The sequence below is a fragment of the Camarhynchus parvulus genome, chromosome 2 (genome assembly GCF_901933205.1).
Source record: "Camarhynchus parvulus chromosome 2, STF_HiC, whole genome shotgun sequence".
NCBI lineage: Eukaryota > Metazoa > Chordata > Aves > Passeriformes > Thraupidae > Camarhynchus > Camarhynchus parvulus.
Window position 1 is genome coordinate 115,076,412 of NC_044572.1, and position 12,314 is coordinate 115,088,725.

Sequence of the window (12,314 nt, forward strand, 5' to 3'; positions counted from 1 at the left end):
GACCACAACCTTTTTCCTTTTGTCTCATATTTGTTCTTCTGTCTGTGGTACTTCCTGAATGTGTTTTAAGTCTTATTATACTCTCTCTAATAGAAACGTACCGTTTTTGCCCAACCAGGTTTTTCTTTGTTTAGAGCTGTTAATTCTTTTTGAACCAAACAAAATGTGCACATCAAGATTTTACTCTGACTGAGTTTTAGGTAGCTTGTACTTTCAAAATTACTTACTTTTTTTTTTTTTTACAAAATATATTTCTAACAATACACATTTTGAGGCTTAAGTATGTCTTTCTTGATGTGTTGAAAAGGGAGGGTCTTGAAGAATCTTGGAGGACATTACTGGAAATGCAAAAAAAAACCTGCTTTGCCTTTAGCACTATGTTCTTTATTGTTCGGGAATGTAAAATTTTCAAAATTCCCTGATGCAATGATACTACTTTATGTAGTATGAGTATTTAGCCCCATTAACTCTTGTGTATGCAAAATCTTGAACATTTCAGTCAGTGCCTGAAATTATTTCTCCAGGTGTTTCTGTGAAGGGAAAACTAATACAGATGTGATTGTTTTCAGGAGGATGCAGAAGTGACCAAAGCTTTTGAAGAAGATATGGAAGCCCTACCAGCAAGGAACATTCCATCTCCTGGTCAATTAGACCCAGACACTCGCATCCCTGTAATCAATCTAGAGGATGGGACCAGGCTGGTGGGAGAGGATGCCCCGAAAAACAAGGATCTAGTTGAATGGCTTAAGTTGCATCCTACTTACACTGTAGATATGCCAAGTTATGTACCAGTAAGTATGTGATTCTAAAAGTGTTGTTCTATTATATGAATACAAAAGTTAGTTTTTATGGACGTCAGACTGAATTCCCTCACATTGAGCATAGTCATTCGATTTTGTAGCTTGCATTTCAACAGAAGTTTTCTCTTTATCCACCGTTCCTATTTTATCCACACCCAAGTGACACTGGGGTGTTTGATTTGCTTTTTCTTTCTTAACATTTGTATGTAACAGCATGTTAGAACCACATTTGTCAAGTTCTGTAGAATTTCTTCATCTGATGCAAAAAAATTTTCTTTTCCTGTAATGTGAGAGTAAATTAATGGATCCCTTCTTAAAATTGTTGTGAGAAGGGGTACCATGATTGGTGATTTTTGTCAAGAAATGAAATGAAAAGCAATACATTTCTCTTCTTTCTAGAAGAGTGCAGATGTGCTGTTTTCCCCATTTCAGAAGCCGAAACAAAAACGACACAGATGTCGAAACCCTAATAAACTGGATATAAACACCTTGACAGGAGAAGAAAGGGTACCTGTTGTAAATAAACGAAATGGAAAGAAGGTAAAAATTAAGTTACTTCAGTCAAGGTCTTTAATAATGTCTTTGCTTGTGGAAAGCAGGTTTCCTAGTCCAAGCTTTCTCTTTAAAAGTTTAATAATTTGGCACCAGCAGTTTTTCTTACTAGACTGTGCCACCTGGTTCCTTTAATTCCTTCTTTGCTCCTCTGTTGCTTTCATATTAATCACCTGAATGAATAACTCTCATTTTTTGAACCTATATAGCACATTTTGTTCTTAGATACAAAATTTATTACCAGACCTGCCTAAGCTGCAGCACTTTACTGTTTTTTTAAAACATGATTTTGTCATTTGAGGTATCACTAGCTGGTTTCCAAGTATTTTTTCACAATAAACTGAAGGTCTTTGCTGCCGTCCTTCAGAGATAGAAAGAAAGAAAGATAGAAAATGTCCATATAAGTAGTTGTTTGGTTTTGTTGGTGGGTTTTTGTTAAAAGTCATAACCTTGTCTTTTGCATTAGATGGGTGGAGCTATGGCCCCTCCAATGAAGGACTTGCCAAGATGGCTGGAAGAAAATCCCGAGTTTGCTGTTGCTCCAGATTGGACTGACATTGTTAAACAGTCTGTAAGTGAAACTCTCTTCCATGCATCACTGCAGGTTATAGCACAGAAAAGTTGAAGGCTGTGTAAATTGATTATTAAGTCTTTATCTCATAGGTTTAGGTTTTTAGAAAATCATGGTGTCTGTGTAGGAGTTACCAGCTCAGAGGGAGTGGTGATAGAAGGCTGCTGCAGATTGAAATACACCAAAAAATCAGCTACAGTTAAGGCAGCCTTCAGCATTTGTTTTGCCTTTTTTTTTTAATAAGTAACAATCCTTAAAAAGCACAGGTATTTGTACATTAGGAACTACTAAGAAAATGTTTGTCATATTCATAACAGAAATACACTTCATTGTCTCAGTAACAGGCAGCATCAAAGGAATAGGTTTTCTGCCTTTATTTTACAACACTTGTTTGAAAATAAAGGGTAAAATTCTTCAAGTATTCAGTTTAATAGAATATTACTATTCTGAAATTCAGTATGAATTATGAAGATACAAACTTGTAACTGCAACATATCAGGGTGGGGTTTATTTAATGAAGTTACAGAGTTTTCAGCATGTATTATTTTACTGTTGTGTTTAAATATAAAAAAATCTGTGATCTTGATTTCTTCAGCTTTCTTTACTTGTTCTACTGCCATTCACTATAGTACTAAGCTAGTCACCATTTGCCAGGGTGAAAAAACAAACCACTTTTGGAGTATGCTGAAATCCCTTCTGTTTCTTCTATCATCATCAGTTAACTGCTGAAAGCTAAAGAAGCCAATCGAGGATAAAGCTTGTTTTTTCACCTTCTCTTTTTAGGGTTTTGTTCCAGAGTCCATGTTTGACCGTCTTCTCACTGGACCTGTTGTGAGGGAGGAAGGAGCAAGCAGAAGAGGAAGAAGGCCAAAAAGTGAAATTGCCAAAGCAGCTGCAGCAGCTGCTGCTGTAGCATCAACTTCGGGAATCAACCCACTACTAATGAACAGTCTGTTTGCTGGAATGGACCTCACAAGCCTCCAGAACCTACAGAACCTGCAGTCTCTCCAGCTCGCAGGCCTCATGGGCTTTCCACCAGGGCTAGCAACAGCTGCTACTGCTGGGGGGGACGCTAAAAATCCGGCTGCCATGTTGCCTCTGATGTTGCCAGGGATGGCAGGACTGCCCAATATGTTTGGACTAAGCGGATTGTTGAATAACCCGATCACGGCTACTACTGGAAATGCCACTACTGCTTCCGGTCAAGGAGAGACTGAGGATGGCGCTTCAAAAGCTGAAGAGAAGAAAAATGAGAATGAAGAGGAGAACAAAGACTCTGAGAAAAGCACAGACACTGTTTCTGCTACTGACTCTGCGAATGGATCTGTCAGTGCTGCTACTGCGGCGACTACCGCCACTGCCACCACTACCACCACCACCAACACTGGATTGCCCACAAACCCTCTGGCCTTCAATCCTTTCCTGCTGTCTACCATGGCTCCTGGCCTCTTCTATCCATCTATGTTTCTACCTCCAGGACTGGGAGGATTGACTCTGCCCGGTTTCCCAGCACTAGCAGGACTTCAGAACGCAGTGGGCTCCAATGAAGAGAAGGCTACTGACAAAACTGAAGGAGCTGCCTTTAAAGATGAAGAAAATCTCGAAGGCAGTGATGCAGAGGAGAGCCTTGATAAAACTGCAGATTCCTCCGTTTTAGAAGATGAAATAGCACAGGGTGAAGAATTAGACTCACTTGATGGGGGGGAAGAAATAGAAAACAATGAAAACGATGAATAACCAGTACCAGTTACAGTTAAAGTGTTTTAAACTTTTGACAAGTGGTAGTCCTACTGTTTACACTCACAGTTAATGTCCATACTTAGTTTTTATAAGCTGTTCTGTAACATAGTGTAGCAAAAAAAAAAAGTTCAAGTCATGTTATACAGATGTGTCAAAAGGTATCTTGGTCATTAAGTATTGTGCAGTGCATTATTTATTATCCCTAGGAGAGATGAAATTTGAGAGGTGATCATGTCTTTTTAAGGAAATTGACATAATGCTCTGCTTTTTTTTTCTTTTGGTACCATTGGTATTATGAATTAAGCAGCAATTTGTAATCAAGTGGCACTAATAGAAGGAAGTGCTGCTTAAAGGAAGGATGAAGTTATATATTTAATTTTTTTTTTCTTTTTTATTTTTTTTTTTTTTTTTTTTTTATTTTGCTGTGAAGGTCAAGATGAAATTTACCATACATATCGTACTCGCGCTTCATTTTGACTGTATGGGAGTTCACCCGCTCACGTGCGTGCACACACCCACACACACACTCTCTCTCTGACAATCTTCATGATAGTGTGAATGTCTCTGTCTTGAGACACAGCAATAATAAGGCAGCTGTTGAATGTGAAGAGTACCTTTTGGAAATTAACCCACGGAGAAGGTTCTTACAGGATAAAGCTACAGTTTAATCGTCTCGTGATCTTGTAATGCACTGGTATAAACAAAAAAGAAAAAAATCAGGTACCTTTTTTAAATTAAAGGACTTTGTTACTTTAGCCACAAAGCTAAACAGCATTACCTCAACTCTAAACTAGCCTTGAAGTTTACAGACATGACTTTGTAAATGTATTGTTTTTCTTTGTTGTGATGTCTTTTTATTTTTTTTTTCTTTGGAAACTGCTATCATGTAAGATAAGATGTAAATTGCTGCCAACTGTAGTAATGATGCTTTTAATAAAAGTGACCCATGATATGCAGAGATGTAATTATAGAATGTAGTGTTTAGGGACAACCAAACTGGTGTTCACTTTCTGTATTTGTATTTGTGGCTTTTTTATAGCATTTTCCTGCTATATTCTTTATAGATTAGTGGCTGTAAATGCTGAACTGATCGTCTTCAGGGGACTAGGCAGGAAGAGAAACCTTGAATTGCCTTCATATTTTCCACTCTAAGTAACTCTACAGAAATGCACGCTAAAATCCCTACTTTACTCCTTCAAAGGGGCATGAGAGACTGAGAATACTTTAAATGTGTTCAGCATGTGATAATGTGGTACACTAAAGAACAAAAGGGCAAAAGAAAAATGAGGCTTTAATAGGCACAATATCTAGGTCATTTATCCTTGGTTAATGGGTAGAAAAACACAATGCTGTAGTGACAGCAAGGGATACAAAGGCTCTGTGGTATCCTGTAGACCTGAGCTTGTGATGCCAGAAACCACTGTGTCAAACAACCTACATGAAACTAAAACTGACCCACTTTTTATAAAAACCAGTGTCTCTTCTGGAGAGCTACTGATTTGTACCCTTTTGTGACCTTTTGATATTGGAGATAATGTACCATTTGAGAACTTCTGTTTTCATGGTGGTGTCACCTTGACACACACATACACAACAAGCTCCAGAGTGAGGATAAAAGGTTAGATTTTCAGTGGAGTACATGAAAAATTAGCTATTTCAGTAGCCAGCTGTGGGTGGACCCCTGTCTTTAGGACTAATATTATCTGTGCTTTTGGAATGCTGGAGAGCTGCAAACCTCACTCTCATGTACACTGTGAATTTGCACAAGAGCTCAAACGGGCAAGTATTGCAAGGCCGAAATTTGGTCCCGAGGGGGATATATAAAAATGGGTGAACTTGGCTTGAAAAGGATATTTCATGGACGATGAAAGTAGATGAGAGATGAAGGCTTAGGAAGTGATTTTTGTGTGAATGAATCACAGGCACACACTGTTGAAATGAATAGATGTCAGGATGTCTTGTACTGCCACTTAAATAGATCATAGGGAGTTAATGAAGGTCAGGAAGGATTCCCCCTGCATGGACATCACTGAATGGTTGATGAGGTGTGTTATTCCTGCCTCTTTCTAAAACATCACATGTAGACCGCGGCAAAAAGTGAGAGGCTGAAAGCAAAGGCACATTGACTTGGGCAGGTATGTTACATGCTCTGTTGAATTCATTTGAGCTGTTTTTTACATTGTTATTAAATGCCTTGCCTTGTTTTTTTTCCTACCTATAAAATTCCCACTGTAAGAGTTTGTAGGTGCTTCCGATTGTGTGTATTCCACACATGGTACCAAATAGAAGGGGTTTTTTTAGTTCAATTTTATAATTTCCAGAAGAGATTTACAGAGACTAATGATATCCCTTGGGAGAACCCTTTTTAATTGGCAAGACTAGAAATTATATTGTTAAATGCCATACTTAGTCCCTTTCTCCTCTGTCGAAATGGGGAAGTTCTGGTAACTTCTATTTTTGCCTATAGGTTTTTGACGCGGAAACATCCAACTCATGATGTAGGGTGTCCAAGTGACAAATGAGTGAATCTTATGCCCAGTACAAGCATCTTCCATGATGGCATTACTCAGCTGCCTTTTCTACTCAAAAAAAAAAAAAAAAGCAAAACTGGAGAACTGTTGGAATAGAGCAAATGCCATGGGAATGGGAGAGCCTCCATGCTCTGTGCTTCTCAAACAGCCTTGCTTCCTAGAAGCCAAACAGACCCTTCACTTGTTGGGAAGGTGGTGACATTTGAATTTTGGAAGGGATATGGGCCCCTGGTTATGAAAAATGAAGTGGGGGGATTGCCATCTAATGTCCGAGAAATGTATTACATGAAAATATGAAGGTTTTTCTTTGATTTGACAGAGTTTTTACATGTTAATTATTGCAAAGATTCTTACGGAGTTTTAAAAGTGTGTCTAAATGAATAAAAGCTTATGTGAGTAAGATGCATAGATCAGAAACTATTCTGCACTTGATTCACATTTGGAGCACCCTTTCTGTCTCTCATGATGAGGAGGCTTTGGTTTGCCACCAACCATTTTTTGCTGGACCTCCTAATGGCCATGGAAATGTTAATGGGGTTATCAAGGAATATAAATTACTTTCTTGTGTTGCTTTCAAAAAGAAAGTACCTGTGTCAAAGTACAGCAGTGGTCTGCATGCTAACACAGCCTGTTCTGTGTGCATGGTGTGCAACCCTGCCAAGGGAAAGGACCGAACAGCAACAAATCTGCCTAGGCTAATACAGACACGATTTTTAATAAGGGAGCTATAAAGGAGTGCAAGTCTTGAAAACTGTTGCTGATGAAATAGTGGACAAATTCCTAAACTAGTCCCAGGTTTTTTGTCAGCTTTAGTCTCTTGTTCTGTATTGATGTCAAATATCAAAGTGTATTGCTTATTGGAATTGCACACCTCTATTGAGGACCTTTACCACTGAGCACTTCCTCATTTGAGAAGGGCTTAAGATTGAGGGGAGGGAGGGGGGTATTCAATTGTATTTTCTGTATTAAGCTTCCCACTGACTTTTGTGAACAGAACTGCTTGGGACATTTAAGACTTCTGTTGCTTCTGCGCCTCGTGTTCCACTTCCTTTGAATCCTTAACATCAGGGCTGGGGTCAGGAAGTGTCAGGATATGTGAGGGCCCTCAGACCCACTGCCTCCATGCTGTTTTCTGGGCACCTGAAAGGTGCCGGCCCATGAATGTTTCTGACTCCTCAGTGGGAAAGAGTTCTGGCTACAGCTTTTGCTTCTGTGCTGTCCAAATAACCTGTTGTACTCCTTTGGCTTCAAGTGGTGCCTTGCAGAGACCTGGAGATGGCTTCTTACATAGAGAGGTGATGTTTTAAGCATCAAGTCTAATCAGTAGTTTGAGTTAGCTGTTCTGAGGAGAATCTGTGAAGGAAATTCAGTTATATGATTGACAGTTGTTATGATCAAGCTTCAATGGGACTTACAAAGACCTCTCTTGGAATGCAGGGTGAATGTCCCAGCTCAGTCTGCATGCAATTTTAGATAACAGATTTGTTGCAGAAGAGCAAACATTTACCAGTATAAGGAACTATAGTGCAAAATATGTATTTTCTAGAAGGGGATAAATGCATGTTTTTGTTTTTCCAGGTCCTATGAATTGCTATCAGCACTGGTAAAATCATCAAAACTTAATCATTTGAGCTATTTCTGTTCCAGTAGCTTAGTGCAGGTAGTTTGCAATCTGTTACTTGTCCTCCCTCAGTCTTTGCTTAAGAAATTTAGATATTAGTGATAGCTGGAAGTCAGAAACTTCATTAAATCCTGGTAGTTGTAGTTACATTAGAAACAAAAACCCCATCCCTCCATTTAGAGAGTTCACTTGGAGTGTGCTGATGCAAATACTGTTAACTGGGGTCTCGCCACAGAAAGTATTTTCTTCTTTTAGTTCCAGCTTTTTATACATGTTCCTTATTAACCTAAGGGGCAATATGGAGACATTAACCATGGATTCATCCATCTTCTGGGCTGTGGCACCCATGAACTGAATGGCAGGCAAACTGTAAGCTTTAAAGTCTCCAGTGATGGTGCACGGCTCCATGGGCAAAGAGTGGTCAAATCTGATACCACAGCTTTTACAGCTCTCCTCTTCCTGGATGATGCATTGGCCTTCCAGTTCTCTGGAACTGCCAGGAACCTGTGGGCTTTGCAGGTAAAGGAGTTGGGAGCAGCAGTGCCATGGTCTCCTCCTCCCACAGGGTTTCTGCTATTGTTGGGCCTGGGGAAGGATTTGCATATCTGTGAGTGCAGAGCTGATGTTCCCTCCCTCCGCTCAGAGGCCCTGCAAGGAAACTCCGTGATCCTTCCCTTGTTTTTTTCCCATCTTCCCCCCACCCCCCCACCCTTCTAAGGGCTAGTAGAAAATAAGAGACAGCCATTGTATTTCACTGCAGCAGCATTGTTCTGCACCAGACAAAGATAGCATATTTTTCTGAACCATAGTTTCTGCTCTTTCAGCCATGGCTGGCTACTGATGAGCAGCTGTGCAGATTCTGAATAGCCTAAGGCATTTCCTAAAACCATTAAAAAATATGAATTTTCCCCAAACATGTGCCAAACCCCTCCCAAAAATATGTGGCAGGAGGAGGACAGCAGTGTCTTTGCTCTTTGTCCAGAATATATTTTCCTAAAATGAAACTTTCAAGGCATGCCTGCTTTCAGAGAAAGCATAGACGTTCTCTCAAACATATCAGTTGATTCTGGGAGGACTTACTTGAGTCCTGTTTAGAAGAATATTTTATAAGAAAAAAATAATTTTTTTTAATATTAAGGATTTTTTGTGAAGGAAAGAGCTGAAACTGAGGGGTTTAAACTAAGCTATATAATTTTGCTTTATGAGCCAGACAGGTGCTGGTAATAAATAGCTGAAGAAAATGTTAAAAATCAGCCCTGTTCCTCATCTGCCATGAATATGACATTTCTGAAATATCATTTTGGGCTGTCACTGTAAGGACATGCTTTTTCTTCCCAGTCGTCTTCAAGTTCTTCTCAACCAGACTGGCCATCTTCTGCTGTCTCAGTCTGCAGCAGGCTTGCCATCTGCTATATGGCTAATCAATTCACAAAGGTGCTGCTGGGCAGTGCAGACTCCCTGTCCTCTGCCAATATTTTCTGGAAGTTGTCAAACATAGCTGAATTTGTTCTCAGCTGTCACAATCATCGCATTGATTCCAGCTTGTAGCACTCTAGTGACCAGTGGGGTATGCGCTTTGTTTTGCAAGCAGCGTTTGCTCTTTTGTGCCTGTTTGATTAGGCAGGAGCTGTCGCTGGAGTCTCAGGGAGCATCTCTCCGGCTGCAGGTAAAAGGTGCCCTCTGACTCTTTTACCTTGCCTGCTCCCAAGTTTGAAAGGTGAACCCGTGGGCGAGTCAGCAGACCAGGACTCCAGATTCAATTTCTAATTCTGTCTGCTTCCCTGAGGCGGTTGCTTTAATTGCGGTTTCCAATCTTCGGAATGGAGAATGACACTTGCCTTCTTCACAGAGATGTTGTGAGGCTAATGTTAGCAACAATCATGCAGAACTCAAACCACCCTGATTAGGACTGCCTGGGTAGAACTCCAGCTCATCCTTGAACATGACAGTCTTCATTACATCTTGGGCTGTCCTAGTACGGCCCCTCTCAATCAGTGGCTGCCACGGTACAACGGCAAACCTGCTACCCGGCTGTGAGGTACCGAATCTTCTCTCCTCTATCTCCCACTTCCATGGAAAACTGTGTGCCAAGCTGTGGGTCTTGCTTCTCATTGTCCTGAGTTCCCACTGTCAAGGCAGGGCTGTGGCCATTGCTTTCACTGCACAACTTGCTACCACTTGACCTTGGGGCTGCTTTTTGTTCTGGCTGCATAGTACATCACAGAAATGGGAACATAAATCAGTACTCTGACTTCTTCAGGATGGTGGTAGTTCATGTTTCTTTAATATTCCTTTGGTTATCCCTGGATGTGACAGTGCAGCTGCTTCATCTGACTAATACAGTTAGTGAAGCTGCAAGTTCAGGCACTGGTTCTGAGAGGCAAGATTTGCATCATTACTGCTCCATGTTCTCCTCAAAGCTTCTGCTGCACACATTGCTCTGCTGGTAGGGTAGAACTGAAATTAGGATGGTAGATTGCTAAAACTTTAGTATATTCTTAAGCTGACAGCTTCTCTTTCTCCCTGGTCATGCAGGTGTGCTGAAAAGCCCTCCCTTAGTGCTTCCTTGGCTTTGCTTACAGCTGACTCAGTAAGGGAGCTTGTGGATACATTGGGGACAGTCAGAGAGAAGATAATATTCCTGGATTTTCCATCCTTGTCCACTTTCTATCAGGAAGAAGTGGTTAGACGAGGCTTCCAGTGTCTACTGGTCTTCTAGCAGAAATTGGTAGTTTTAAAAAGGCCTAAAGTGTAGCTTTCCAAGTACCCGTTTCTACCAAGGAGCACCTGTCATTGGCTCTATACAACTGCACTGAAAAGGATCATTCAGGAAAAGAAAAATATCTCTGCTCGCTTTAACACTCAGTGTTTGAATTGAGCAAGCTTTTTATTGCTCTATTAGTTTCCCTTGCCATGTGAAAAACTGCCATAATTTCTTGCCTACTGTATACTTATATTTAATCCAAAGGAAAACAGCAATTTTCTAGAAACCATGAGGGGCAAGCTCCAAAATATTGTTCAGCCTGTTTTAGTACATGCTGCTAAATACCTCATGTTTGTCAGCTCTTCTTGGCACCCTTCCTATGCAACAGTCTCTAATGATTTTGGATCGGCTTCTCTGCTGCTGCTGGCTAGGAGGGATCACGCCATTCAGTAACAGCACTCCAATGTGTGCAGCATTTCACCACAACCATTTCAGAGGTGGCTGCTTTTAACCTGGATTTGGACTGGGATTTGCAAAACTGTTTCTATCCGTGAATTTCATCATACACAAGTTAAAGGATGAGTGGGCTTCCTTGCACACCATTTAATGAAGTCTTCCTTAAGCAGTTGTGAATTCACGTGCCAAGAGAATCTTTACAAAATTGGAACAAATTATGCTTCTCTGCCATATGCTTCACTTATACCTCATGGAGAGGTGGCTTTTTAGATCTCTTCTTAGGCCTCATGCCTCTGGTGACCCAAGCAACATTTGCGTGCAGTGGTATCAGGTTTTCTTGTTGAGCCTTTACTGTTTGCAGTACAGAAATAATCTGCAAGCAATTGTGAAGCTGGTTTTTATGCTTGTCTTCACTCTTTCTGAGAGGTAAGGGAGAATATGTTGTGAGCAGGCAAAAGCAAATTAAATCTGCACAGATCTCTTTGATGACCAATGTGCAATAAGGTTGCACGCAAATGTCTTTGTGTCTGCTGCTTGCAGTAAACAAAAATTGTCACAGGCAAAATCAGAACCAGGAGTTCAAGGAGGAACGTAGAAATTTCTGTGGGAATACTGTGGTTTCTCTGCCAGATTTAAGGTGGCAGTGATGTCCCTGGGGTGCAAGGTGAAGACTGAAGGGGTCTGTGGCTGATGTAGTGCAAGAGTCCTTGGTGGAGCTCCACAGGTATTGGTCACCTTTGTTAATGGAGGCTACAGCAAGGGCAGGGAGAGTCTCCCTCAATTGACACTGTTATCTTGAGGAAAATGCATGGGAAGGGCTGGCACAAGCAGCTCTTGCACCATCCCATCCTAGGCAGGGTTTCTGGCTGAGCAACTGCAGGAGAGAGGGGAGCCACAGATGATAAAATCCTTTCATAACCTCATGGAAAAGAATGGTTTCTTCTGCAAGATGATAAATTGATGGTATGAATCAGAAGCAAAATGCAGGGCCTCTCTCATGATTCCCGTCACCTGCCAACAACCACTCAAGTTTAGACACAAACAGTTAGAGCCTCTCTGTAAAACGTGTGTAGGATGGGAACATGTGGCACAGGCTTCTCAGGGCTCACTAGATGGGTGCTGGGTAGCCTTAAATCACTGAGCACATTTTTAGCTGACACAGGCTGTGTTTATGCACATGGCTGTTGGGAGGATGGAAAAGGTGAGGATGCCATCCCGAAAACCAAAATGTCACCAGATGACCTGCTACCTCTGGACTACCTCCCCATGTTCCTGGAGTTCCTGGCCATCAGATTTCATGGCTTTTAAAAGTTAATTTTCAGGTTCTGGCTTTATATCC

General features: G+C 41.0%; 1 protein-coding gene across 1 annotated transcript in view; it reads left to right on the top strand.

The window, feature by feature from the left end:
• The window catches only part of CHD7 (chromodomain helicase DNA binding protein 7), a 132,463-nt gene extending 125,442 nt beyond the window's left edge, over positions 1–7,021 (top strand). The window contains 4 exon segments of the mRNA XM_030971645.1: positions 570–791; positions 1,200–1,340; positions 1,819–1,923; positions 2,707–7,021. Of these exon segments, the coding sequence (XP_030827505.1) occupies positions 570–791; positions 1,200–1,340; positions 1,819–1,923; positions 2,707–3,660 (1,422 nt within the window). The 3' untranslated portion in view covers positions 3,661–7,021.
• Positions 7,022–12,314: the final 5,293 nt, after the last annotated feature.